The sequence below is a fragment of the Myotis daubentonii genome, chromosome 2, assembly GCF_963259705.1.
Source record: "Myotis daubentonii chromosome 2, mMyoDau2.1, whole genome shotgun sequence".
Taxonomy (NCBI): Eukaryota; Metazoa; Chordata; class Mammalia; order Chiroptera; family Vespertilionidae; genus Myotis; species Myotis daubentonii.
Genome location: NC_081841.1, coordinates 13,141,701 through 13,168,631, shown reverse-complemented (window position 1 = coordinate 13,168,631; position 26,931 = coordinate 13,141,701). Strand labels below are relative to the sequence as shown.

The 26,931-nt window shown below is 44.2% G+C and overlaps 1 protein-coding gene and 1 pseudogene across 4 annotated transcripts in view; both read right to left on the bottom strand.

The window, feature by feature from the left end:
* APPL2 (adaptor protein, phosphotyrosine interacting with PH domain and leucine zipper 2) overlaps window positions 1–5,227 on the bottom strand; it is a 43,250-nt gene extending 38,023 nt beyond the window's left edge. For 2 of the 4 annotated variants that reach the window (XM_059681782.1, XM_059681783.1), the window contains exon 1: window positions 4,975–5,227. Coding sequence is in view for 1 of the 4 variants with exons in the window: in XM_059681781.1 (XP_059537764.1) it covers window positions 4,975–5,028 (54 nt within the window). In the remaining 3 variants the exon portion in view is untranslated. The remainder of the gene's footprint in view (window positions 1–4,974) is intronic. The other 2 variants (XM_059681780.1, XM_059681781.1) reach the window with 2 other exon arrangements.
* A 15,447-nt stretch (window positions 5,228–20,674) lies between these two features.
* On the bottom strand, window positions 20,675–21,762 carry LOC132227079 (large ribosomal subunit protein uL10-like; annotated as a pseudogene).
* Between the last annotated feature and the right edge of the window lie 5,169 nt (window positions 21,763–26,931).

Below are 26,931 nucleotides of genomic sequence, written 5' to 3'. Positions count from 1 at the left end.
CAACAACTAACGGAAGTAGATGAGAACCAACCCCACTTTACAAATAATGAAACTGAAGTTCATCAAGGTTAGGAAACTTGCTCAGCCTCCCAGGCCTGGGATGTGAACCCCCGTGTGGCTGGCCCCAACCGCCATGCTTCCTCTACTGTGGGAGGCTGCATCCGTCCCCCAGCAGGGTAAGTTCTACCCGTGGGCATGCCCTTTGGTCCACATCTCACAGTCCTGCCTGAAGGCAGGATAAAGGCTGTCTGGCTGGCTTCTCTTTGGTCGGCTACTGTCATGCTCTCACCTACGATAACTGCCAAGAACCATATCGCAAGTGTTGTTTTTCTTTCTTTGGACATATTTACCATGACACCCATGAAAACTGCCAAGAAAATTCCAATCTTCCCTTTGTAATTTAACTAGGCCATGATCTCCCCTGGAAAAAGAATATCCCCAGCTATCTCAGACACTGTTTGGATATTAGGCAACATAGTACAAAGTTAAGAAAATTCCTTGGCAAGCAGAATGGGGAAAACTGAGACAGATGGCTGATTTAAACTGGCCCCATCCAGCACCCTGACTCACCTGCTTCTTTCTCCTTTGCTGGACCACTCCCTTAAGCATTAAGCTCTAGGGACAATGAGGTTCTGATCAACATTAAATAACCTTAGGAGCAAAGCCTCATGTCTGTTGACCACAGAGACAGAGTTTTGGTCAAAGTAGAGATAACATCTAGGCCTCAGTTATGTTTCAGCTCCCTGCCCAGAAAAGAAGCAAAACCAGACAAAGCAACACCATGACTGACATTAGGACCAGATACAATGACTAGTGACCCCCCCCTACCCTAGTGCCAACCAATCAGTAGAGACCGTGACCCTGAAAAAACCCACCTGGAAAGTTGATGAATATTTTTTTGAGATCCTCCCTTGAGACTTCTCCTAAAATCCCCCCTTTCGGAAAACACATAAAAACCCTTAAGGCAAAGGACCAGTGCCCAGGCCTTCCCCACCCCCCTCCTTCCCTCAGCATGTATCTTTGCTTCCCTTCTCCTAAGCTCTAAGGCCCTTTTTTGCCTTTGTGACTTGTTTCCCAAGTCCACACAGCCCAGCTGGTTCACTGCTTCTGCCTCTGTAACTTTCTTTCTAAAAGGTTAGTCAACTTCTTGTGCTAGAGTTCTTGACCCTGAATTCATTCTTTGCAGAACTCAAGAATTGAGGTCTAACATCACCACTAACAGTATCATTTACCAGCTCCACATCTGCTTAAACTTGTATGTGGAACAGGAATGTTCTGAGGCATAAAGAAGGAATGAAACCAACGACGAGGCAAAGATATAGCAGTTGTTCAAAAATCCTACAAAAATATCAGAAAGATATTGGTGCATATCACTTATAAAGACAATAACAGCAATCATTTATGGAGTTACAATGACATGCAAGCATGAAGACACTTTATATATGTTATTTATTCTTCAGAAGAATTCCATTAAGTACCTATTTTTATTCTAACTTTTGAGATGTCAAAACACAAGCTAAGAGAGGTTGAGTAACTTGCGTAAGGTTAACAGTGGCAGAATCAGGATCTGAATTCCATCCTTTTTCTATTACCCTATACTCTCAAGAGTATGCCTGGCCAGAAACACAAAACCTGACACCCTATGGACACAGCCTCAGCTCCACATCATCTCTCTATCTTATAGGAACTGGGTGTTACCTAATAAAATAATCCTAGACATTTCTTACTAAAGAATAGCCATATAATTATATAATGGCATAATTTTAATAGCTCTGATTATAAAATATATATATATTTAAATTATATATCTAAGTATTTTGTAAGGTGAAAACAATTAAAGCTCTGATGCCTAACATTTGGCAGAGGGAGCGAATTGTCTCAGTAGAACCTTGTCTACTGAAAGGAAATGTACTGTAAACAAAGAGAAGAGTGGGAGAGGGAGGAAACCCCTCCACAATGAAGACATAACCACCATGTTGTGTTCTGAGGCATCTTGCTTGACTAAAGACAGGCCTGGTTTGGTGAGAGAGGGCTATTCCCAGCTGGACTACTCACTGCACAATCTCAGAACTAAGCCTTTTATCTCTCTGTGCTTCGGTTATGCCAACTGCAAAGGAAACAAACAAAAAGTTAAAACCGAACAGCAAGCAATAGTGCTTTTGTCTTCACCTCATCTCAAAAGTGGACCATTTACACAAAAGAGAATAAGCCCCCGAAGAGGTATGGGCTGCCTCCGCTCAACGCTGCGTTTGTGTCCCTATCACAGCAGTATGCACACTGTACTGGACTGCTGCTCTCCTTATCGGTCTCGGGAACAGACTGTGAAGCGGCGGAGGGCAGGCACACTTATCTCCTTTGTCACTACTCCCCAGCATCTAGCAGCGCCTGGCGAGAAGCAGAGGCTCACTAGCAAATAGCAATGGAGACAAGTATCTCAGTGCCTAAAACTCTCCATGTCATGCATCAGAAGTAACCAGAAATACTACTAGTATGTGTATGCACATAAACCGGCCGTATGAGACATCGTGCGGTACTAAAAAGGAGGACTTGAGTAGATGTGGTTAAGGTCCGGCATTGCTATTCATCTCTTCCTGGGTCACTATGTTCAAATACAAAAGCTTTTGTGTTCATTTAATGAATCCTGTGCAACCAGGTTACTGGAGCAACCCTCATAACTACTCAACAGGAAACTAGAGGAAACAAACAATAGGTGGTTTCTTAGGATCTTTTCCTTTCAGTGAAACAACATTTTAGGTCACTGATGACAGAAAAGCCAGGTGTTAGGTAGCTGGGCTAATGTGAACAATACAGGCAGACTGCCTGGGTTCCAATCCTGACTCTGCCCCCTGAGAGCGTATACTCTTGAGCAAGTTATTTAACTTCTCTGCTCCTTGGTAATTTTAATAGAGCGCCTACTTCAGAAGATGGTTGTTGGGAGGATTAAGTGAATGAATATACGTAAAGCATTTAGAACAGTGATTGGCATGTGTGATATATGTGTTTGCTATTGTTTTTATTCTTTACACATAAAACAAAGGAGCCGGATTAGATTCCGTCCAGTTTCAAGTCTATGAGTTTCCTTGGGAGTAAAGCTGCACCAGGCACATGCCCCATCCAAAAATGTTAAATAAATCTGCTTTGATGATTACCAAAGACCTTCTTGAAAGTTAGCATCCATTCAACAACCTCACCAAGAAACCTAGTGAGGTGACACCCGAATCTCAAAAGCAATGACAAATTCCCTACATGAAGAGGAACATTAAACAGGAATGACAATGCCTCTAAACCTCCTCCTCCACATACAAGCTGAGTTATAAACCATGCAGATGCAGTACAATTTTAAGCGTTTAAAGCCCCTTAAAGATTATCTGCTCCATGTCCCTCATTCTGCAGATGAGAAAACTGAGCCAGGATGGAGACAGAGTAAGTGACTTGCTCAAATCACATGATAAGCTAGTGTTCGAGCCAGAATTAGGACCCAGGTCTCCTGTCTTGTTTGCCAGGCCTCTTTCTACTTACTCCCAGCTGAGAAAATCCTGTAAACCACCCAAAAATAGTAGCTTGTGAGAGATAAAAATTCAGGTAACAAACCTATCAGTGAGAGCAACAGTTAGTGCAACCCCTCGAAACTGGCTCAGCCATCGCCATGGTCAGTTAGGAAGGCAATGCATCCTTGCACCTCCGTTTCTCCAACTTCAAAGCATATGAAAATCCTTGTTCAAAATGTTAGTTAGACAATCTACACTATTGTCTTCGACCCCACGCAATATGTGTGAGGACAGGCGAAATGACTTCTACCAAGCGCTCTGGTCCCAGCACATGCCAGACGTGTGGAGACTTCAAAGAGGCCTTTGAAAAGTCCATCAGACCAGCAGATGCAAATTAAAAAGACGAAATCACAGCTTGCTTACAATGCCTCACAAAGAAGTGGGCACAAGGCAGCTAAGCCCGCACACACAGGCCCTTTGATTACGTATTCTGAACTGGAGAGATGCAGGGTGGCTATAGGTTAAGCCCAAACGATCACCCCGGGACTACAATTCACTGAGAAGGAAAAGGAAAGGACCCAGGAAGACAAGAGAAACTGGGAAAGGAAAAGAGGTCAATCTCATTCTAATTTTTCAGGAGTTGGGACTCCAGGGAACAGACTTATTTAAATAACCAGGGAGGCAGAAGCAGGGGAGTAGATATGAAGCTGGGAAACGTTAATGGAGAAGAGTTCCCTGGGCGAAGGCGCACTGAATCGCGAACGAATGCCATCCTTCTGCACTCAGCTGCTGGGCGCACGCACACACCAGCCTTCACCTGCAGAGCTCAGGGGACCTGGCTCTCAGCTCGGGGCGCTAATGAAGTCCTCCTGCGAGACAAATAGGGCTGCTATTGTTAATGTTCTCTTCACAAATGGGAAAGCAGCGCCAAAGGGAGGCCTGGGACCGCGGGGGAGAGCCAGGCTCTGCCTCTCACTCCGGCCCTAAGTCCACCAGGTCCCATGACATCGCTGAGTAGAGACATAATAATAGAGGCGACTCCTCACTAACAATGCACCAGGCACTGTCTCTAACAACTTTACAGGCGTCTCCTTATTTACTTCTAACCATCCCGAGAGGCGGGTGTAATTATGTCCCTACTTTACAGATGACAACACTGAGGCGCCGGGAGGTTAAGTTCTGTGCCCGCGGCACCCGGCTAGTGCTCGGCGGAGCGCGAGTCCAGGCCGGGCAGCCTCGGGTTCAGCGGACTCTGGAAAGGGGTCAGGACACAAAGGCTCGGGCCTCGGGGGGGCTTGCCGGGGTCCTCCACTCAGCCAGGGGGACGCTCCCTCCGGGGACACCCGGGCTCAGGACGCGGGGCCGGGCCCGCCCCCCTCGCCCCCGAGGGGGCCCCGGGAGCACTCCCAGCCTCCACCCCGGGGCGGCCCGAGGGGCCTCCTCGGCCTCAGCCGGCGGGCGAGGGGGGCCGGGCGGCGGGAGGTACCTGGGGGCTGTCCTGCAAAGCCTCCTCCAAAAGCAGCTTGTCCACGGCGGGCATCGTGCCGCGCGGCGGGGCCGAGGGCCGGGTGGAAGGACGCAGGGCAGGAGGCGCGGCCGCCGAGGCTGCTCCCGGCTCCGGAGACCAGGCGGACGCTCTGTGCCCGCGACCGCCCCGCGCGCGCCACGCCTGCACAGGGGCCGCCGCCGCCTCCCGGCCCTCCTCCCAGCCCTCTCCTCCCCTCCATTCCTCTCCCCTCCCCTCCCCTCCCCTCCCCTCCCGCGCGGAAAACAGGAAGTGTGGCGAGCGCTTGCCGGCCACCGGAAGTGTGGCCAACAGCGGGCCGGGCAGCGGAAGTGTGGCGGCCCCTTCGCTGCGCCCTGGCTTTGCGGGAAGCCGCAGACCCGCCGGTGGCCCCGCTGCCTCTGGGGCGTTGGTCTCCGCGGTTAGGGGCCCCTTGCATATGCCAGGCAGTGCAGAGAGCCCGAGAAGGGAACCGAGGGCGGAAGATAAGGCCTTATCTGCTGTGGCTGCCCAGAAAGCCTTTGAATCCGAGGACCTGGGAGCGAACAGATTTTGCTGCTGTGATTCGCCACTTCTTTTTTTAATGGAAAACCCTCCACGTGCACACTTTTTCTAGGTAAATCTCAGTGCCCCCCAAACAGCTCTGAGGACAGAAGGGTCACCTAGTTTTCAGGTAACTGGAGGACTAAGTCATTTGTGGTAATCAGACGTAATCGCTTTGGGGAAACCACAGCAGCTGGATTTGAGCGCTATGATTAGGTCTCATCCTCGTGGCTCCTGTGTTGTCATTTTGAAAAATTTCATAATCAAGTGTGCCCATGCACTGAAATGTTGGGGGTTCAAACCCAGCTGAGACACACGGAAAGGCAACTGATCAATGTTTCGCTTTCACATAGATATTTCTCTCTCTCTCTCTCCCTCCCCCCCCCCCCCCCCCCCGCCTCTGCCCCCATTCTCTTCCCCTCTCTTTAAAACCAGTAAGTTGCCCTCAGCGGTTCTCAACCTGTGGGTCGCGACCCCTTTGGCGGTAGAACGAACCTTTCACAGGGGTCGCCTAAGACCATCCTGCATATCAGATATTTACATTACGATTCATAACAGTAGCAACATTAAGGTTATGAAGTAGCAACGGAAATAATTTTATGGTTGGGTCACCACATGAGGAACTGTATTTAAAGGGCCAGAAGGTTGAGAACCACTGCGCGGCCTAGCTGGTTTGGCTCAGTGGACAGAAAGTTGGTCTGTGGACTGAAGGGTCCTGGCTTGGATTGGGGTCAAGAGCACATGCCCAGGTTGTGGGCTCCATCCCCAGTAGGGGGCATGCAGGAGGCAGCTAATCAATGATTCTCTCTCATCATTGATGTTTCTATCTCTCTCTCCCACTCCCTTCCTCTCTGAAATCAATAAACATATAAAATAAAAAAATAAAACCAATAAGCACGTCCTTGGGTGGGGAATATATTTTTATGTATGTTAATAAGGGTATGTATATATCCCTATTAAACTATTGTGAGGATGGATTTCAAACATTCATCCAACTGTGTCTGAAATCGCTGGGTGGCTGTGAGGTTGGTGACAGGAAGTACAACTATGGGCAATTTAGAGCTGCCATATCCTTTGGCGAGAGAAGGGATGAACTCTATGGAGCTGTAGCCTCTTACCCATTGAAGACTAATGGGGAGAAGGACGCAAGCTATTTCCATAGACACTTATCTGTGTGTTCTGGAGTAACCAGAACTTTTTCAGTGACAAACAGAGAGGCAGGCTTGAGAAAAGGTCACGGAGAGCTCTGCTCAAGTTCTGAAGCCTTGGGCTCCGTTTGTTATCACCTCCTTGTAACTCTATTAGGAATTAAGACTTGAATTTCCATTTGAACTCATAAAACAAGACAAAGTGTAGAAAACTAAGGTTTCAGTGATAGGCCACTGACTTTAAACTTCTGCAAAATTAGCATGTAGGCCTTCTGGTACCCGTGCCTTTCAAAGTGGGAATAGTCAGAGACTGGGAAACGCTCCAGAGAACTCATCATCTGGTCTCATTGTGTCATGAAGCAAGAAACTTGGAAGTTCAGTAGCGTGAATGTCCCTAAATTTGAAGTCCTGAGTTTATAGAAAGGAAAGTAAGAATAAAGAGCTGCCCTGACCAGTTTGGTTCAGTGGATAGAGCGTCGGCCTGTGGACTGAAGGGCCCCAGGTTCCATTCCGGCCAAGAGCATGTACCTCGGTTGCGGGCACATCCCCAATAGGGGCTGTGCAGGAGGCATCTGATCGATGTTTCTCTCTCATCGATGTTTCTAACTCTCTATCCCTCTCCCTTCCTCTCTGTAAAAAAATCAATAAAATATATTTTTAAAAAAAGAACAGATTAGGAAGAAAGTGTGGCATCGTGGAGAGATGACTGACTTTGGAGTTAGACACACCTGCATTCGAGTTTTGGCTTGCTAGCCATGAGAGGTTGGGCAGTTCTCTAGCCTTCCTGAGCCTAGGTTCACTTCTCCATGGTATGGGAATAATATCTATCACAAACTGTTTTCATGGGCATGTGGCACGGGTCCTATATTAATCAGGACTCTTTCAGTCAAAAGTGACCAAGCCCTAACTCCAATTAGCTTAAGGAAAACATAAAAGGCTGGGAAAGGGTGGAGGGGAATGAAGAGAGGCTGGGTTTCTTAGATCCTGTTACCTGAAAGGGCAGAATGAAGGGGGATCCAGGAACTCAGAGTCACTGGGTTCACTGCTCATCCTCTCTGTATTGGCTTCATTCTGACCCATGTCTCAGGCTCACTAGAACCAGGTTGTTTGGCAATTGCACACTCACTTCTGGTGCTGGGACACCTCCCAGCTTTAGTTTGAAAAATCCTAGGGAAGGGCTCTGATAATCCTGGTTTAGGAAATCTACCGGCCCACTCTTTGGACCACTAGCTGTGGCCAAGAACCAGGATGAGCCCCAGCCCAGGTCACAGCAACACCCTTGAGGCCAAAGGAGGAGTGGTCTGTTATCAGGAAGTGGAATGAGAAGCACTGCATGGACCAAGCATGAGAAATCTACCCCAGGTCCCACACCAACCTTTACCTTCAACCCATACCTCCTCCCTCACCCATCCCACACTCTCTCTTCCTCCTACTCCACATCTCAGTGGATGGCAACAGCCAGGGGCTGAAGCCAGAAATCTGGGAGTCAAGCTATATTCTTCCCCCTTGCTTACCTCTCCTATGGAATGAATCACTGTCCCTAGTACTCTGCCCACCAACTCCTTGTGCATCCTTTTCTCTCCATCCCCCTGACCCTGCTCTCACAGAGACCTCATCAACCTTTCTCCTTGTTATATCTCCTTCTCTTGTAACTTACACACTCTGGTAAGAATTGTTTTTCCAAAATAAAATAGTCTTGTAGTGTGTCTTCCTTGCTCAACAGTTTTTATTTCTTGTTTTTTTGCTTTCTTTAATCCTCTCCTGAGGACATGCTTATTGATGGGAGAGAGAGAGAGAGAGAGAGAGAGAGAGAGAGAGAGAGAGAGAGAGAGAGAGAGAGAAAGAGAGAGAGAAGAAGAAGAAGAAGAAGAAGAAGAAGAAGAAGAAGAAGAAGAAGAAGAAGAAGGAGAAGAAGAAGAAAGGAGAGGAGAGGAGAGGAGAGGAGAGGAGAGGAGAGGAGAATAGAAGAGAAGAGAAGAGAAGAGAAGAGAAGAGAAGAGAAGAGAAGAGAAGAGAAGAGAAGAGAAGAGAACAAACATCCATTGATTACCTTCCCGTACTAACTGGGAATTAAACCTGCAACCTTTTGGTGTATGAGACAATGCTCCAACCAACTGAGCCACGCTGGTGGGGTGGGAGATTTTTTAATGGCTCTGCATCAAAGCCAACTACATAACTTCTGGGACTCAGTGCAAAATGTTTAGAAAGCAAGGAGAAATGCCATTAAATGTATTAAAATATGAAACTTCCTCCTTTCCATTTTTTTTTGTAGTGTCTCTCTCAACTTGTCATGGTGTTCTTATTTGCCATTTTATGTAAAGAAAAATTCAAATTATAAATTATGGCACAAACTTTATTGTCCATTTTTATATTATGCAATGCTAGTTTTAAATGCAAATATGGGAGCCTTTAACTCATATGTGATACAACTTGTACTTTGTAGCCCTTTGCACAAAACCAGGGGTCCTCAAACTTTTTAAACAGGGGGCCAGTTCACTGTCCCTCAGACCGTTGGAGGGCTGGACTATAGTTTAAAAAAAACTATGAACAAATTCCTATGCACACTGCACATATCTTATTTTGAAGTAAAATAACAAAATGGGAACAAATACAATATTTGTATTTGCATGTGGCCCGTGGGCCATAGTTTGAGGACCCCTGCACAAAACGAACCCAACTGTTTTATCTCACTTCTTAGTATGCACACATACTATCAATAGTCCGTGGGAGCTGGTGGCTTCCATAATATGCTTACCTTGTACTTGCTCAACTCCCACCCATAGTAGGTCTGCGGGGATGCAGTGCTCTCGGGCCTTCATGAATCCCACATGTGAATGAAGCAGCAAGATAATGCATAATGCAAATACCTTCTCTGCTCATGGGCTGGCTTCATTGTCCCATTGGACTTTCCTTACAAAACAAACACTCAAAGACAAAACTATTGAGAATTTTAAGACAGCCAACAGCAGAGCAGTAAAGCAAGCACAGGGCCCTTCTGAGCATGGGGTACTGTGGGACTGAGCAGGTCACATGTCCATGAAGCTGGTCCTCCTTCCTACTTTCTAGAAGGTGAGTTCAAACTACTTCAAATGAAATACCAGACCCTATATGATGGAGTGAGGCCTAGGCCTCATCTCTTTCCTTTCTCAATGTACTCTTCCACTTTCTTTGCCCCCTGAATTTTTCCTCCTGCAAGGATGAACTTCTCGTCATCTTCTCTCACACCATTCTCTTTGTCTGAAATGTCTGAGATCCTCTGCTCATCTTAAAGTTTCAGCTCAAAGGCTGCATCCCCTGTAAAGACTGCCTTGACTCTCCCAGGGAGACTGAGATCCTCTTCTCCGATGTTGCCTGCAGTCTGGTGAAGCCTGCATATTGCATCGCCATCGCCATTGCTCATGTGCCTATCTCCCCAACACTGTAAGCTCTTCAGGGGCAGGATAGACCTGGTTCAATAAAATCCCTGTGAATTGAATGAAAGAATGAAGCAATGCCTGGCATACAGTAGGCATTCATTCATTAGTTGATTCTTTCAAAAATACCTGCTGAGCACCTACTATATAATGGGCTCTGGGTCATGCCTTTCCTTCCTGAAACAAATACTTAGTGTCTCCTGCACGTCAAGGCCTACGTTAGGAGCTAGGAAGTCATTGGAAACAAGACAGGCAGGGTCCTTTCCTTCTAAGACCTTACATTCTCCTTGGCTCTCAGCAAAAGTCATTTACTTCCTCCTCCTTTCCCTGTGCCTCCCAAGAGGTAACTGAATCAGTCATACATATTTTAAGACTTTCTCTGCTTCCACCTTCTGCTCAGGATTCTCTTTCTCTGCACCATTCTCAGGTACCAAGAGATGGATGTTTGATCTTGCCAGAGTCATTTTGTTTTGTTTTGTTTTGTTTTGTTTTGTTTTGTTTTGTTTTCAACCACTGCAGAGGTCAACATAGAATGAACACAAAACCAGCCTTTAGACCCTGCCAGCTTGGGCCTTCTTATGAAATTACTCCAGAGATTATTGCACTTAGGCTCAAGAAAGTCACTAAATGCAGACTACTGTTTTCAATCTCTTCCCCCTCACCTAATTGTTTCTCTCACAAATTTGGGGTTTATTTCCTTGTAGCACAGACCCTATCTGGTAATCAAAGCCTCAGTTGGAGCGTGGTTGGCTCCAGAGCTCAGCTCAGGCTAAGCAGAGAGAGAGAGAGAGCAGGCCATTGTTTGCATGCTTGAGTTCTTGCTGACATAAGCCTGTTTTTCCACCCTCCTTTCCCTTATCCCTGACCTCCCTTGGCCTCATGTAATTTCTAAGTGTTCTTCGGTGGAGAAGAGTGTCACGAGGGCTTCCTTTATAAAAGCATCCTTTACTCCTACAGAGCTGATTCTCTCCAACCTTCTCCCAGCCGAGATGAAATTCTTTATGCTTAATCATGGCTAAAAGAAGAAAAATTTTGGAAAATCTGAGAAAAGTCACTTCAAAGACTATTCATGACATAGAGAATGAAATTATGTTTTAGATGAAGACGCGGCGAAAGGGTCATAGTATGAACTGAATTGTGTGCCCCCACTAACTTCATACGCTGAAGCCCAAACCCTCAATGTGCCGGCATTTGGAGATGGGCCTTTGGGAGGTAATTGGGATTCGAGGAGGTCTTAAGGATGGGAGCCTCAGGATGGGATTAGTGGCTTTATATAGAAACAGAGGAAGAGAGGGAGATAATCCCCTCTCCCCCTGTGAGGACGCAGTGAGAAGGCCAGGACTCACCAGGAACTGAATCAGCCAGCACTTTGATCTTGGACTTTCTAGCCTCCTGAGGCCATCATTAACTTCCACACGCCTCTGTTAAGTGCGGTCACTGTCGAATAGTTTGGGTCCTCTGAAGATCCTACTGTTGAATAGTGTGGGACCATTCAGGGCATATTAGAAGCTAGATGGACCACATCAACTGCCTCAGCCATTCACTGCACTTTATTAATTTAAATGATGGCCCCATCTGACCTCTGACACATTGGAAGGGGCAGTGGGTTGCTGGATCCAATGACCACTTAAACTCATTTCCAATCCATGAACTAGGCTTTCATGGATTTCTTATTCCTGAATAAAGTACTGTTATGGAGGACGCAGCTCTTCGTCACAGCATTTTGGCTCACTCTGCTTCCCCGGAAGGTGTTGGAGGGGGTACCCAGGAGGATATGGCCACTGATTGACCTGAGAGCTGGACCTGGGCAACCAGAGCCTCCTCACACCTCCATGTCTTTGGAATATACACTCCCCCACCTTTCCCACAGTGGGAGCTGTTTCAAGGACACAGCCTGAGAGAGCAAGGTCTCAAGACCATCTCAGTGGTTCTCAACCTTCTGGCCCTTTAAATACAGTTCCTCATGTTGTGACCCAACCATAAAATTATTTCCGTTGCTACTTCATAACTGTCATGTTGCTACTGTTATGAATTGTAATGTGAATAGCTGATATGCAGGATGGTCTTAGGCAACCTCTGTGAAAGGGTCGTTCGACCGCCAAAGGGGTCACGACCCACAGGTTGAGAACCGCTGAATGATATACATGAACACAGAGAAGGCCTCTGTGTAAACGTTAAGGTTCTGGCCAGTGAGTGTGGAGATCGCCTCCTTTTGCTACCACCCAAGACAAGCTTTGCCAGTAAGTTCCCTTGCTCATTAAATTCCCCCTGCCAATCTGGAGCAGTCTGCCTCTTTCTTTGTTTTTTCCTTGCACTCCATGCATTGGGGCCAATGAAACCAAAGGAAGGTCACTGAAGGTTTAAACAAGGCAGTTGGGATTGTCCCTCTCTGGCTTGAAATATTTCTATAGCAAATTTGCCTATCAAATACAATGTTTTAGAATACTTGGGATAGAATGATAATAATAATACCAATACCAATAACAGACAGTAATAGCTTCCATAAATGGAGGCCTAATACATGTCAGGTGTTACGCTAGATGCCAACTATATATATATATCCTATGTAATAAAAGGCTAATATGCAAATTGTCCTCTTGGGAGTTCAATCGACTGGGAGTTCGACAGATTGGGAGTTTGACAGCTCTCTATGATGTGCGCTAACCACCAGGGGGTGGTGCAAAACAAAGGATGGCCCGGGCCAGCAGCTGGCAGCTGGGGAAAGGAAGGCTCCGATTGGTCCTGATTGCCAGCCAGGCCTAGGGATCCTACCTGTGCAGGAATTTCGTGCACCAGGCCTTTAGTGTGTGTGTATGTATACACACACACACACACACACACACACACATATATATTTGAGGTCTTACAATAAGCAGGCGAGAAATGTATCATTGTTCCTGTCTTATAAGTTAGGAAGCAGAGATCCACATAGCTAGTTTGGATGCAGAACTGAGATTTGGATTCAGATCTATCTGACTCCAGTGTGTGTGCTTTGTTCACTGAACTGCACTGGCCTCTGTACCAAATGTGAGATCCCATACCTGGATCCTGCTTTCAGGGGTGCTATATAATTGAGCCAATGTTTGATGTTAGAAAAGTACCATCCTGCTGGCCCAGGGCACAGTGGAACTAGGTCATGAAGCAGGACTCCTCTTGCAAAGATTCCTTTGATCTAGCATTTGAGGAACAGGGTGTGTTTCCCATATCATTGAATTGTCATTTTGTGATTAAGAGAAAACGTTTTTGAGCAGAGTCAGAAAATCTTGGAATAAAAGAGCCTTCATTCTTCTTTGTGTGTTTTAAACAGAATAGACTGGACACAACTAATTCTATTTTTGGCGTGTCAAGGCCAGTTTTTATAAGCACGGATTGTGATTGTCTAACATAGTGTCACTCCTGGGGCCATTGCAGGCTACTTACAAGGAGCTTTTTCCTCTGTATTAACTGGCATGATCTACTTTTATGTTTTTTGTTCGTTTGTTTGTATCTGTTTCTTCTGTCTTTCTCCTTCCTCTTAGGCAGTCAGCTGTCACTTTTCCTAGATACTTCCCCATCCCCCCAATTTTCAATATATCTACACTGCTATTCTTTGAACACCATCTTGAGTTATTGAATTAGAAACTTTATTTTTCAAAAAATTTCAATCAACCGTAGGTAGGGTGTGTGGCTGCCCTTAGACTCTCCCCAAGGGCAGTGTGCACAGGCTTCTGATGGTGCTTACTTCTTACCATTATTTCCTCTGCTTAATTCTGGGTTTGTGACTATGCTTTAGGGCCCAGCCTGTGAGAGTGCCTTTGATCAAGATGGCGTTACTTAGGCCACAACAATGGATGCTTTCACTTCCAAGTGAGAGAGAGCCTCACTCAAACTGGCTTAAACAATAAGGAAATGTGTTATCTCAAACGACACTAAGTCCAGAGATAGGGCAGGCTGCTGGGTTGCTTGATTTAATGGCTCAACAGTGCTATCAGGGACCCAGATCTTTCCATCTCGTGGTTCTGCCATGAACATCAGAACAGCCATGGCAGCAACTGGGGCAACAATGGAGGGAAATGAGAGAATCCTTGCGGCAAACATAAAACCTAAGTTCTTCCCTTTAATATGATTGGCCAGTGTAAGCAACAAGCCCACCTTTGGACCAATAAGATCTGCCAGGGGAATTCAGTGTTCTGATTGGCCTAGATCAGGGGTCAGCAAATATTTTCCGGAAAGAACCAGGTAATAAATATTTTAGTTTTGTTAGCCATACAGTCTCCGTCACTCAACTCTGCGGTTGCACCGCAGAAGCAGCCACAGGAAATGCTGGGTGTGGTTGTTTTCAAATACACATTATTTATAAAACAGGTAGTAGGCCCATGGGCGGTCCCCTGCCCTAGACTAGCAAGAATCCACCCCTGAACCTGGACATGAAGCAACATCTCCAGTCGTGGGGTAGGAGTGGACACGTGTGAAGAGCTGGGAAATGAGTATGTTAGCGGGGGAGGGGCCTGGGCACTACTAGCAGACAATGGTTCATTGTTTTGTTCTTTGGAGGACTGGGGTTTGAAACCACTACCTTTTCCACTACAGTGAAAAACAAAGAGAAGTACTATGAATGCTGCTCGACTACATGAATATAAATTTGATACAGCTTACCATTAAACTGATCACTTTAAGAACCACTCTCTTCTTTGCCTCTTCTTTCCTTACCCCTAAGGCTCTAGCCTTAGAGGGAAGCACATTTCCTGGAAGGTGACAGGCCCTCCTGAGCCTTGCACTTGCTCTTCCCTTTCTCAGGAACAATATCTCTCTTCCTTGTCACCCCTTCTCTTGGATAAGTCCTGGTCATCCTCAAAACTCTGCTCCATCGTCTCCATGACCTTCCGTGAGATGAGTGCTTCTCATTTAGGGTCCACACAGCCCTGTACATACCTCCATTAGGGCACATGGCACCCTGCGCCGTGAAGATCTGTTTACAGGTGGATCTCCCACCACTGACTGCGCCATCTGGGGCTCTCATTCCACTGTGTGTCCCAATCCCTGCTAGCACAGCCCACGCACACGGCAGTGCCTCCATACATATGTCATGAATGAATGAGTGTTTATAACTTGGGGAAATGAGTGGAAATTAATTACTCTTTTAGGATGTTTGGGGTGTTATCATTGAGGTCAGAGTAGCAAAATGTATAAATCCTTTTTTTTCCTGAATACCTTTCTTGTTGAATATAAATTTCAAGTGTTTGAGCCTCTGGTCTATTATATAGAAATGTGATTTTCTGGTTGCCAAGTGCCGGTGTCATTATGTCTGACTTTGGACTTCAGTGCCACAGTGTGGCTGTGCAGTGAGACCCCACTCGATCCCATATTCACACCTCCCACTGCCAACTTACTCATGAAAACATGAGTCTCTCTAGCCTCTGGCTCTTCATTGAGAGTCCAGCATAGGAGTTCCTTCCTCTTCAGTTTTCTCCGTCGCTCTCCCAAGGGGTACCCAATGGTCCCCTTGCCGGTAGAATTCCATTCCTGGACAACTTGGCATTCGCAGCATGGGGCTTAATGGATTTGCAGGTAAAGCTCTCTGGTGGTCAGAGGCAGGGTCTCTCCTGCAGCCCCTTCTGCAGCAAGTACCCTGGAGTGGTTAATGCATGGGCTTAGAGGGAAGACACCTTGCCTTGGCTATTGGCTGGCTGTTTACTTAGCTTCTCTAATCGACAGCTACCTCACTGATCAGGTGGAGATAATAAAAGTCCCTACATCATAAGGTTTTTATGAGGGTTAAGTAAAATAATGCATATAAATATAGCATAGTGTCTGGTATACAGAAAGCACTCAATAACAAAAGCTACTAATTGATGCCCAAAATGTGTGTGCTTGTGTGCACATCATCCTGATTGATGATATTGAAACATTTAATTTTCCAGTCTGTAGATTCCAGATATGACTCATCTAAACCTCTGGGGGAAGATTCTTTTTTTTTTAATGTGAGAAATTACAAAACACACCAACCACGAAGCGCAAGATGCAGTACAGTACCAGGACTAGGTTTAGCTGTAACAGCAAGTTCAACTAATCATGGTGAAACAACATAGAAGTTGTTCTTTTACATAAAAGTCCAGAATTTGTAGTGTAGGGTTGGTATGGTGGCTTTCCTCTGTGAGGGCCTCATTTAATCTACAGATCAAAATTTATACATTTAAAGTGTATAACTTGATGATTTTCTATGTACATACATTGTGAAGTGATTACCACAATCAAATGAAAACATTCATCACCTTACAAAGTCATCTTTGTCTGCATGTCAGAACACTTGAGATCTACGGGCTTAGCAAGTTCCAATTGTACACGACATTGTTGTTACTTGTAGTCCCCGTGCTGTACCTTACATCCTCAGAGATTGTTCATCTCACAATTGAAAGCTTGTACCTTTGATACACACATCCCCATTTCCCTCACCTCTCACTTCTTGGCACCATTATTCTACTCTGTTTCTATGAATCTGGTTTATTTTATTTTTTAGATTCCACATACAAGTGATACCATGCAGTATTTGTCTTACTCTATCTGGTTTATTTCATTTAGCATCATGCCCTCCAGGTTCATCCACATTATTGCAAATTGCAGAATTTCATTCTTTTTTTTGGACAAAGTAATATTTTATTATATATCACATACCATATATCATATATCTATATCTATACCACATTTCATTTATCCATTCATCCATTGATGGACATTTAGGCAGTTCCTCTCTCTGTCTTGATGTTCCACTGTACTTAACTTCCCTAGGTCACTACTTCATGGCCTTAGAGGGCTGCTCAGCTCCAGCCCTCATATCTATATTCCAGGCAGTAAGAAATAGGAAGCTCCAAAGAAAAAATTAGTATCGTACATATCAGCTCTCTTTGAAGGAGAATTCCTGGAAGCTGCCACATGACACTTCCATTGGCTAAAACTGAGTCACATGGCCTTACCTAGCTGCAAAGGAGGCTGAAAAACTCAATCTGTATTCTGCATTGCCACATGCCCAGCCAAAAATCAGGGCTTCTCTCAGAGTGGAGGAATGGGGAAATGACTGCGGAAAACAAGTCTCTGTCACAAATACCCATCCATTTCTCCCCATGATATTCATACTCAGAGACCTCAAGTAAGGTCCCCAACACTTCACTGTATTATTTTTAATTCAGTAAATAGGGCCCAGCATTATGCGTGGCACTGACACACATGCCAGAAATCTAGGCACCGGGATACAAAAAAAAAAAAAAAAAAAGAATGGTTTCTTTCCCAATAAAAATAATACAATGTGTTATATGCTGTACCAGTGGTGGTTACGGAGTCTTATTAGACATGGGAGAAGGAATGAGTAAACCTTCTAGAAAAGAGGGTATAGGCATGGTCTGAGGAATTCTCACTGAAAGCAACTTGCTTGGGATCTTGGCAGATAAAGAGAAACTTCTTAGAAATGAAGAGACACAAGCCAAAAACAACTGCTGGGAGTATTCTCAGCTGAAGGCAAGAGATTGTTGGCTCAAATAAGTGGATTCAAGCAAAGAATTAGGGGGAAATGAGGGAGGGAGAGCCCTGAGGAACCAGAAGGAAAGAATAGAATACAATAGCTTTCCTTACTTTCAATGATGAAACTTGGCTAGACTTTAATAATTGATTTATTCCATTGATTTACCCCTGAAATATTGGGTCCTTTTCATGCTGAAGAACAAATCTTGCATAATGTGAATGGGGCAAAGAGCCCCTTTTTTAGGGATAGATTGCAAGTATGGTGTTGAACAAATTAGCTGATATGCAAACCTATTTTCACCTCCTCTTGTATTTGTTAATTCTTGGAGTAATGAGACCAGGCAAACTACCCTCTTACTGAGTGCATAAGTAGGGGTACTTTGATCTGGGAGTGTAATGTATTCCCAACCCCACCGGGAGAAAATCTGACACACACATTTGTGTGTCAGGTCAGCACCCCATTATGAGTATACAACACAAACAGAATCTCAAGTGTTATTCCCAGAGCTTTAAGCACCTTTTGAAAAAGTCCTGGCAGATGACTTCAGAGAGCTCTCTGCCCTCAGTCTGTGGTGTAGTCCTATGTGCAAGCCCCAACTCAAGCCTTTTAGCTGCTGGGGGCGTGGTCCTCCTCCCCTTGCCGGAGACTTGAGGAGATAGGAAGGTTGCAGGTTTCCTTTATCTCAAGACTCCTGAAAGACCTCCATGTTCTCTTCTCAGCTTGCGGCTCTGTGTCACCCATTCCTAAATAACAAACTCTGTCCCTGGAAGAAGAATGCTGTCCAAAGAGAAAATCATCATTGTTTCACAAAACCTCTAGCAGGAACCAAATATCAACTCTTGATTTACTTGTGTGTTTGTTTTCCAAATGGAAAAAAGAAATATCTTTTTAAGAAGTACCCTTTAGACAAAAGATACGGACATTTTACAGGTTTTTTTTTAGTCTTTTTGTCAATGTTATTTTTTGTCAATAAGGTCACTAAGATATTATTGACATGCTGAGTAAAGTCCCGTGGCATTTAAAATTGCTTTTGTATTTCAAAAAAGGTGGCTGTAGATCCTGGCCTGGTAACTCAGCTGGTTAGAGCGTCGTCCTGGTATGTCAAGGTTGCAAGTTCAATCCCTAGCCAAGACACATACAAGAATCAACCAGTGAATACATAAATAAGTGGAACAACAAATTGATATTTCTCTCCCTCTCTCTCTCTTTCTCAAATCAATCAATAAAAATAGAAATAAAAAAGAAGGCTGCAAATATCTGCATTTGAGTGGTTCTTGAATCTCAGAGTGAGAATTTGATTTGGATTTTAATGGAAATCAGTCTCCCAACTGACATTATGGAAGACCCTCTTTGCAAGAGTACGAACTGTAAAGGAAGGCGAAAGGATCAATAAAAATAGGTGATTACAGTATTGAGGTTTCAAAAGAATGCTACTTTTAGCGATTGTTCTTGAGAAAGGATTTACACTATCTTCTGAGTATGTTTTTTTTGAAACAGTAGGACATCTCTCTCTATATCTATGTTTTTATTGATTTTTGAGAGAGAGGAAGGGAGGGAGGGAGAGATAGAAACATCAATGATGAAAGAATCATTGTTCGGTTGCCTCCTGCATGCCCCCTACTGGGGATTGAGCCTGTAACCCGGGCATGTGCCCTGACTAGGAATCGAACCATGACCTTCTGGTTCATAGGTTGATGCTCAGCCACACCAGCCTGGCTTTTCTGAGTATTTTTAAGAAGCCATGGGCCAAGACTTGGTTTCTGGTGAGATATAAGAGCAGTTGGAGCCAGAACCAGAAAACATAACTGGTCCACTCTTCAGTTTCTCCTTATCCTCATGTGGCATCTTGGAAAAGTCCCAATTCAGGCTCACCTTTCAGCATTCATTACTATATTCATTTTGTTCATAGATGGATTTCTTTCAAGCCTACAGTCAGAGTTGATTTTTTTAATGTTCTCATTTCTCCTAACTTAGATATCATGTTCTGTTTCTCATGGTATTTCAGTCTTTTTACTTAGTCACCCAATTACTCAAACTATCTATTACATATGATACCCAAGTTCTCAACCCTATGTTGTTCAGAGAAATGAGAAGAAAACCCAAAATGTATTTCCCCTTACAAACTCATGCCCTATAAAGGGACTGAGATTTCTTAATTGCTTCTCTATTTGGCAGAAATTTGATTTTTAATTCTTGTGTGTTTGGTTCCATAGTTCATGCATTTTCTCTTATACTACCATATTTTCACTTGTGTGCAAAATTGAAAAAAAATCTTTATTTATTTATTATTATTATTATTACTATTTTGAGGCGCATGATTAGTGCTACTACTGCAACAGGACCATGGAACAGGAAATTCAAAACAAAAGGCCAGCAGTAATCACTTCTAAAGTGCTTGAAATTGGTTGGGAGGAATTCTCATAATCTTAGCAAAAATGTTCATTTTCTTCCTTCACCTTTTATAGTCATTTTGGAGTTCCCCAACATAGATATTTAAGATTTAAAAAAATCCCTTGTTTATTTGCCCTCATATTTACTTTCATTACCATCATTGAAACATCTTGTTCCTGCTAGTTTTCCTGCAGGTAGAATTTAAACAACAAGGCACAAATAGGCCTCGGTGCATTGATCTGGGAGTCCTTTTAGGAGTTGTTTCTATGAGAAAACATGTTCCAAGTCAAAACAAATGAAAATAACACAATCCTTGTGTACACTGAACATGGTTGATTTGTACCAGGTTAAGAGCAGGAATGAGAAGTAAGATGAGTGGAATTCAAATCCTTGCTGTTTCCAGCTAGCTGTGTCATTTAAGGCAAGTTTCTTAACCACTCTAAACCTCTATATTCTCTTTCCTAACATGGGGAAAGGAGTACCTATTGCAGAGGGTTGCTGTGAGATATGAATGATATTTATATATATAAAAACCTAAGCGACCATTAGACTGTTCGACTGTTTGACCGGTAGCTATGATGCTCAATGACCACCAGGGGGCAGACAGTCAATGCACTGGCATGGAAACATGTAACAGACTGATGAATCTCAGAGGGAATGGGGGAGGGGGAGAGTGGGAAGAGATTAACCAAAGATTTTTTTTTTTTTTTTTTAAGAGAAGTAAGCTTTATTTCCTTGTTTCTCACATAGAGTTGGTTGAGCTGGTTGCTTTTTGGTAATTAATCAAAGAGACCAAATCCCATATCCTCGTCCGACTCCTCCGACTCTTCCTTTGCTTCCACCTTGGCTGGGGCTGCAGCAGCAGCAGGAGCAGCAGTGGTGGCAGTGGCCACAGGGGCAGCAGCCACAAAAGCAGATGGGTCAGCCAAGAAGGCCTTGACCTTTTCAGCAGGTGGGAAGGTGTAATCAGTCTCCACAGACAAAGCCAGAACTCGCGTGTACCCATTGGTGATAGAATGGAGTACTGATGCAAAGTTGGGCCACCAATGTGAAGGCATACGCTGGCAACATTGCGGACACCCTCCAGGCAGCGGGAATGCAGAGTTTCCTCTGTGATGTCAAGCACTTCCGGGCTGTAGATGCTGCCACTGTCAAACACCTGCTGGATGGTCAGCCCAGAGGAGAAGGGGGAGATGTTCAGCATGTGCAGCAGGTGGCTGCGCTGGCTCCCACTCTGTCGCCAGTCTTAATCAGCTGGACATCACTCAGGATTTCAATGGTGCCCCTGGAGATTTTAGTGGTGATGCCTAGAGCCTGGAAGAAGGAGGTCTTCTCTGGCCCCAGACCAGTGTTCTGGGCTGGCACAGTGACTTCACACGGGGCAATGGCACCAGCACGGGCAGCAGCTGGCACCTTATTGGCCAGCAGCATGTCCCGGATCTCAGTGAGGTCCTCTTGGTGAACACAAAGCCCCCATTCCCCCGGATCTGAGGCAGCAGTTTCTCCAGAGCTGGGCTGTTTTCCAGGTGTCCTCGGATGGCCTTGCCCATCATGGTGTTCTTGCCCATCAGCACCACCGCCTTCCCGCGGAGGGACATGCTAATCTGCTGCCTCTGCTTGGAGCCCACATTGTCTGCTCCCACAATGAAGCATTTTGGGTAATCATCCAGACGTTGGACGATCTTAAGGAAGTAGTTGGACTTCCAGGTCACCCTGTCTTCCCTGGGCATCACGGCGGTGTGTCAAGGATTGCCACGCAGGGTTTAAAGACAATGTCACTCCCACGAGGATGCCTGGCAAGAGCTAACCAAAGATCTTATATGCATACTAGAGGCCTGGTGCACAGATTTGTGCACTGATGGGGTCCCTCAGCCTGGCCTGTGAGAATAGGACTGAACCAGCAGTCCGACATGCCCTGAGGGGTCCTGGATTGTGAGAGGCACAGGCCAGGTCAAGGGATCCCACCGGTGCACGAACCTGTGCACTGGACCTCTAGTAATGTATATAAAGCACATAGTAAATGCTCAACAAATATTAGCTATTATAATCATGTTCTTAAGGTCCCATTTATTTTTTTCTTAAGTTTTTTAACTTTATTTTTATTGTTGACACTATTCCTCTACCCCCATTTCTACCCAGCCCTTGCCCCTCCCTTCCCTCTGGCCATCACCTTTACTGGAATACACAAAGTTGGAACTAGAAAGATCAGAGATCAGGGCAAAAGTCCTTTCTCATGTACCCAGTGGCTTATGACAGAGAGATGTGCATAAGGAGTAAGAATTTCTTGTGTGGCCTGGAAAGGTTCACCACCTCCTGTGTCTCTGTTTTTTCTTCTTTAGAATACGTGTAAGAAATAAAACCTTTCTCTCTTTTTTCCCCCAGTTTTATTGAGATATAGTTGTCACATAACATTGTATAAGTTTAAGGTGTACAATGTGATGACTTGATACACGCATAGATTGTGAAATGATTAACACATAAGGTCTGTTAACATAATTACCACTTTTTTTAGGGGTGAAGACATTTAAGATCTACTCTCTTAGCAACTTCCTAGCATATAATACAGTATCGTTAACTATCCTCACCATGCCATCTTATAACTGGAAGTTTGTATCTTCTTAGCATCTCCCCATTTTCTCCATCTGCAGCCCCTGGCAGCCACCATTCTGTTCTATTTCTATGAGTTCAAAAACGATCTCTCCTTAGCTGAGAGAACTCCTGAGAAAATGAAGGAGAGGACCTTTGCTCCAGGTCTTTGAACTATACAATGGCACGCATAAGGTGTCATGAATCTCAGACTCGTGCAACTTCACAGCCGTTCTCCTTGGGTGAGTAAGAGGGTGAGACCAGCCTGCATTGGCTGGTGGACCTGCATTGGGATATTTTGTTCCTCACAGTCCAATATTTGCTCACACGCTTCGACTGCGTTGAAGAACTTTGAGGCCAGATTGACTTCAGGTCTGGTCTCAGTTCTGCCACTTACCTGCTATGTGACCTTGAGCAAGTCACTTAATCACTCAGGGAAAATGTCAGTATTTCCCTCGGAGGGCCATGCTGAGGATGAAGTGAGTTGCTGTACACAACACACTTAGCATGATGTCCGACACAGGCTCCAAGCTCAAAACATTCGAGAAGATGATGGTGGTGGCGGTGGTGATGGTGATGGTGATGGTGATGAAGGTAATGATGGTGGTGATGATGTTGTTAAGGTCCTGCTTAAAACTGCCTGCCCTAAAACATTACAGCTGTTCATTTTTCTTTTGAGTTGCTGCTGCTGCTGCTGCAGCCACAGGGACTTAAAATACAGACCCGAACTCTCCAAAAATCCCCCGCTCTATTTTCTGCTCTAGTCTTTTTGAAACTTTTGCCCTAGTAAAATTACAGTGTTGGCTCCATACCTACCTTCTGTTTTATAAGACACATAATTGTTAAAACAGAGAGAGAGATGATGTTAGACATGTCTTTTTACATTTTCTTTTTTACAGTTAATGGCATGAATTTTCTCTTTGTTTTAAAGAAATAATGATGTGGCAGAATGTGCAAATTGTCATTTTGATGGATCCTCATAACGTATGACAAGATTTGACAAAGAGTTTTCAAAAATGGTTAGGTTTGTTAAAATTCTATTCTGTACTTTGTCAAGACCTGCCATCATGTACTATAAATACAAGGACTTGTCAGACAACAGCATTGTCATAGCACGGGTCATCAGTCTGTGCTCCTCAGGTCCCCTGTGCCACCTTCAACCTGAAGAGCTACAATTTTATATCCTGGAATTCCAGATAAGATTTCATTTGAAAAGAGGTTCCACAGCCAAACTGTTTGTGGTTTTGTACATATACATCTTCCTGTAGGCTTAGACCAGAAATACAGTATTTTCAGACAAAAAAAAAATTCTAATTATCCACTTTGAGGAGTCAGAAAGGTAAAATAGGAATGATGAGAAGTATAAGGAAAAAGGGAGGTAAATAAAAACAGACAATGAAATATGACTTAAACATTTTTTTGTTTGATATAAGTTAAACATATTTATGAGATCTGAGTTCCACCGCCAGTCCTTGAGGATAGGAACTGGGTTTTGAACATCATCAGGAACTGGTATGTCCGAATTCAGGCACGGCTGGATCCAGAGGCTCAATGACTGATGAATGACTGGTCTCTTTCTTTCCACTTCTTGGCTTTGCTTTCTTGTGTTGACTTCATGGTCAGACAGGATTTTGCAAACAGCAGTGATGTCTGCTGCTTCCGTGGTCCTTTGCTAGTGAACATAGGGGTAGGAGTGTAAGGGGTGGAAAAGTACTCTTCCAATGTTGCTAGGAACAGTCTAGGCTTAACACTCATTGGACTGACTTGAGTCATGTGCCCATCTCTCAACCAATCACTGTGGTTAGGAGGATGAAGTACAATACTATCATTGGACATCTCTGGGTCACATATTGACTCTTAGAGCTAAGATGGAAACAAGGTAGATCCTATTTGAGGTACAAGAAAGGTGTGTTATCCTAAAGGAAAATCAGGGTGCTATTCTCAAGGGGCAAAACAATTGTGTTTACATTACACCCCTGAGGCTAACCTGTCTCTGTCCTCTGGTTTACCACCAAAATTCTCAAAAAGGAATATTTTAAAGAAGCAGTAAAAAACACCAGTTTTGGAGTAAGACATTCTGTGTTAAAATTCGGTTACTGCCATGTACTAACTTGGTGGGTCCTTGAACAAATGACAATCTTTTTGAGCTTCAATTTTCTCACTTCTAAAATGAAGATAATAATGACATTCACTTCATTGATTGCTGAGAAGATTAAATGGGATAAAGCCAAAGGAACATTCACAAGATTGGATCTATTAAGAATGCAACTCATGTTATATTTCATAGAAGCAGGACTAACTCCCGTCTACTTAACCCATCCATCTGATTGAACTCAACTCTCCATTACTTCTTAAAACATACAGATAGACACCCATGACATGCCAATGGCATGTCAAATATCTGGACACTTCTGTTCTCACCCATTGAGCTGCAATTGGCCCCAGACCTGTTTTATTCCAGTTGTGCCTTTTATTATAATTACATAATTAAGCCGTACCAGACCAATGTCATATAAGTGCCAAACGAGATTTGTTTCTGCAAAACCTCTTTTGAATGCCTTGGGAGTGTTTTGAGAAGACTCCATGAAAGTGAATTGCTAAAAGGAAGTGTTGCAAAATTAGATGTGGGCAAACTAGTGTAATGGGTTGAGGAATACAGTAAAGCCGCGGAAGGATTCTGCCCACAAAATGGTTTATGAGCGTGGTTGATTCTAGAAACATGATACAGAGCTCTAATCACAGACCTAGATTCAAATAAACGGCCTTGGCTATAGTGTGTCAATTGAATGGTGACTCCATATACAATGATGTGTCCTAAATTCAAAAAATGCCTAAGGGATTTATAATTTTTCTTATGATACCATATTCTCGTTAATTCTTTTCAATTAACTAAGCAATAACCAATACCAAGTTCCCTCCAACAAGGCACCTTCACACACTCACGTTTCCCGTTCTGCATGAAACCGTCTGCATCCTTGTACCACCCTCCCCCAGCCTCCCACTCTCTCGCTTGTTTGGAGTGAGGTCAAGTCTTTTTCATCTTTATAGTCTCTATATTGCCTAAAATTGTGCCTTGCATGTAGTAGGTGTTCAGCAAATGTTTGCTGAATTTATTTCATAGTGTAAGGCGAAGAAAAAATAGAATGGTATCAAGTTAGGGCAATGGCCTTAAAATATAATACTAGGCTTCTGGCATTTTAGAATTAGAAAGAACCTTACTCATCTTCTAGTGGATATGATGAGAGAAAAAATATCGAGTGGGAGTGGTAGCAGTCTATCCACAGTCATTTCAGATGTCCTTTCATAATGCCAAGGTCACTGGCTCCCTCCCTGCTCAAAGGGACCAACATGTCCCTACAGCCCTATGGGGCTATCACTGTACTAGGTTCAAGAATGGGCCTTTACACAAACAAGGCTAACGCTTGGTATCATATCAAATCTGGGACATACTGAACTGACAAGGGCTGAGTAATTATGAACCAAATAATAATCTGGCACTTGCTGTGCAGGGAATTCTAGATAAAGAGAAATGTTTTCTGCAATACCTTGAGATTTTTTTTTTAAGTCAGCACTCAGTGACCCCAGAGGAGATTAAAAATACCACCAAGATTTTATTTTTATTTTATTTTTTGCACAACCAACCCACAATATCATAATGTAGAACACAGGGGTTCGACCACTCTTCTGAAATTTATTTTTACTATAGCAAAATCTAAGAACAGTGGCTGCACATGGACATATTGGTGAGATTTTTTTTAATATACATTTTTTAATTTATTTCAGAGAGGAAGGAAGAGGGAGAGATAGAAACATCAATGATGAGAGAAAATCATTGGTTGGCTGCCTCCTACACCCCCCCCCCCCGCCCCCGAATGGGGATCAAGCCCACAACCTGGGCATGTGCCCTGACCAGGAATGGAACCATGACCTCCTGGTTCACAGGTCGATGCTCAACCACTGAGCCACGCCAGTTGGGCAGTTGCTTGTTCTTTATATGCTTGTAACTCAAATAATATTGAATAAGTTAATGAGTTTAATTCATCTTTGGGAGTGTCAAATTTAGAACCACGGACTTTCAGAACCACAGAGCTAAGCTTAACTTCGATTTTCCAATTTAACACCCAGGACAAATAGCATGTTTACATTCTGTGAACAAGTTCCCACATCAGAAGAGGAAGAAAAACAAACTCTCCACATAATAACTATCATGAATTGAACACTGTCGATGTCCTTCAGCAACAGGAGCTGGTTCGGACACCGGGAACACACCGTGGATGAACAATCTGTGTTGAGCGCTCATTGCAGGCGGGGAGAACACACACCACATGGGACCGTGGGCATCCCAGTAGGAGGGCGTTAGAAGGAT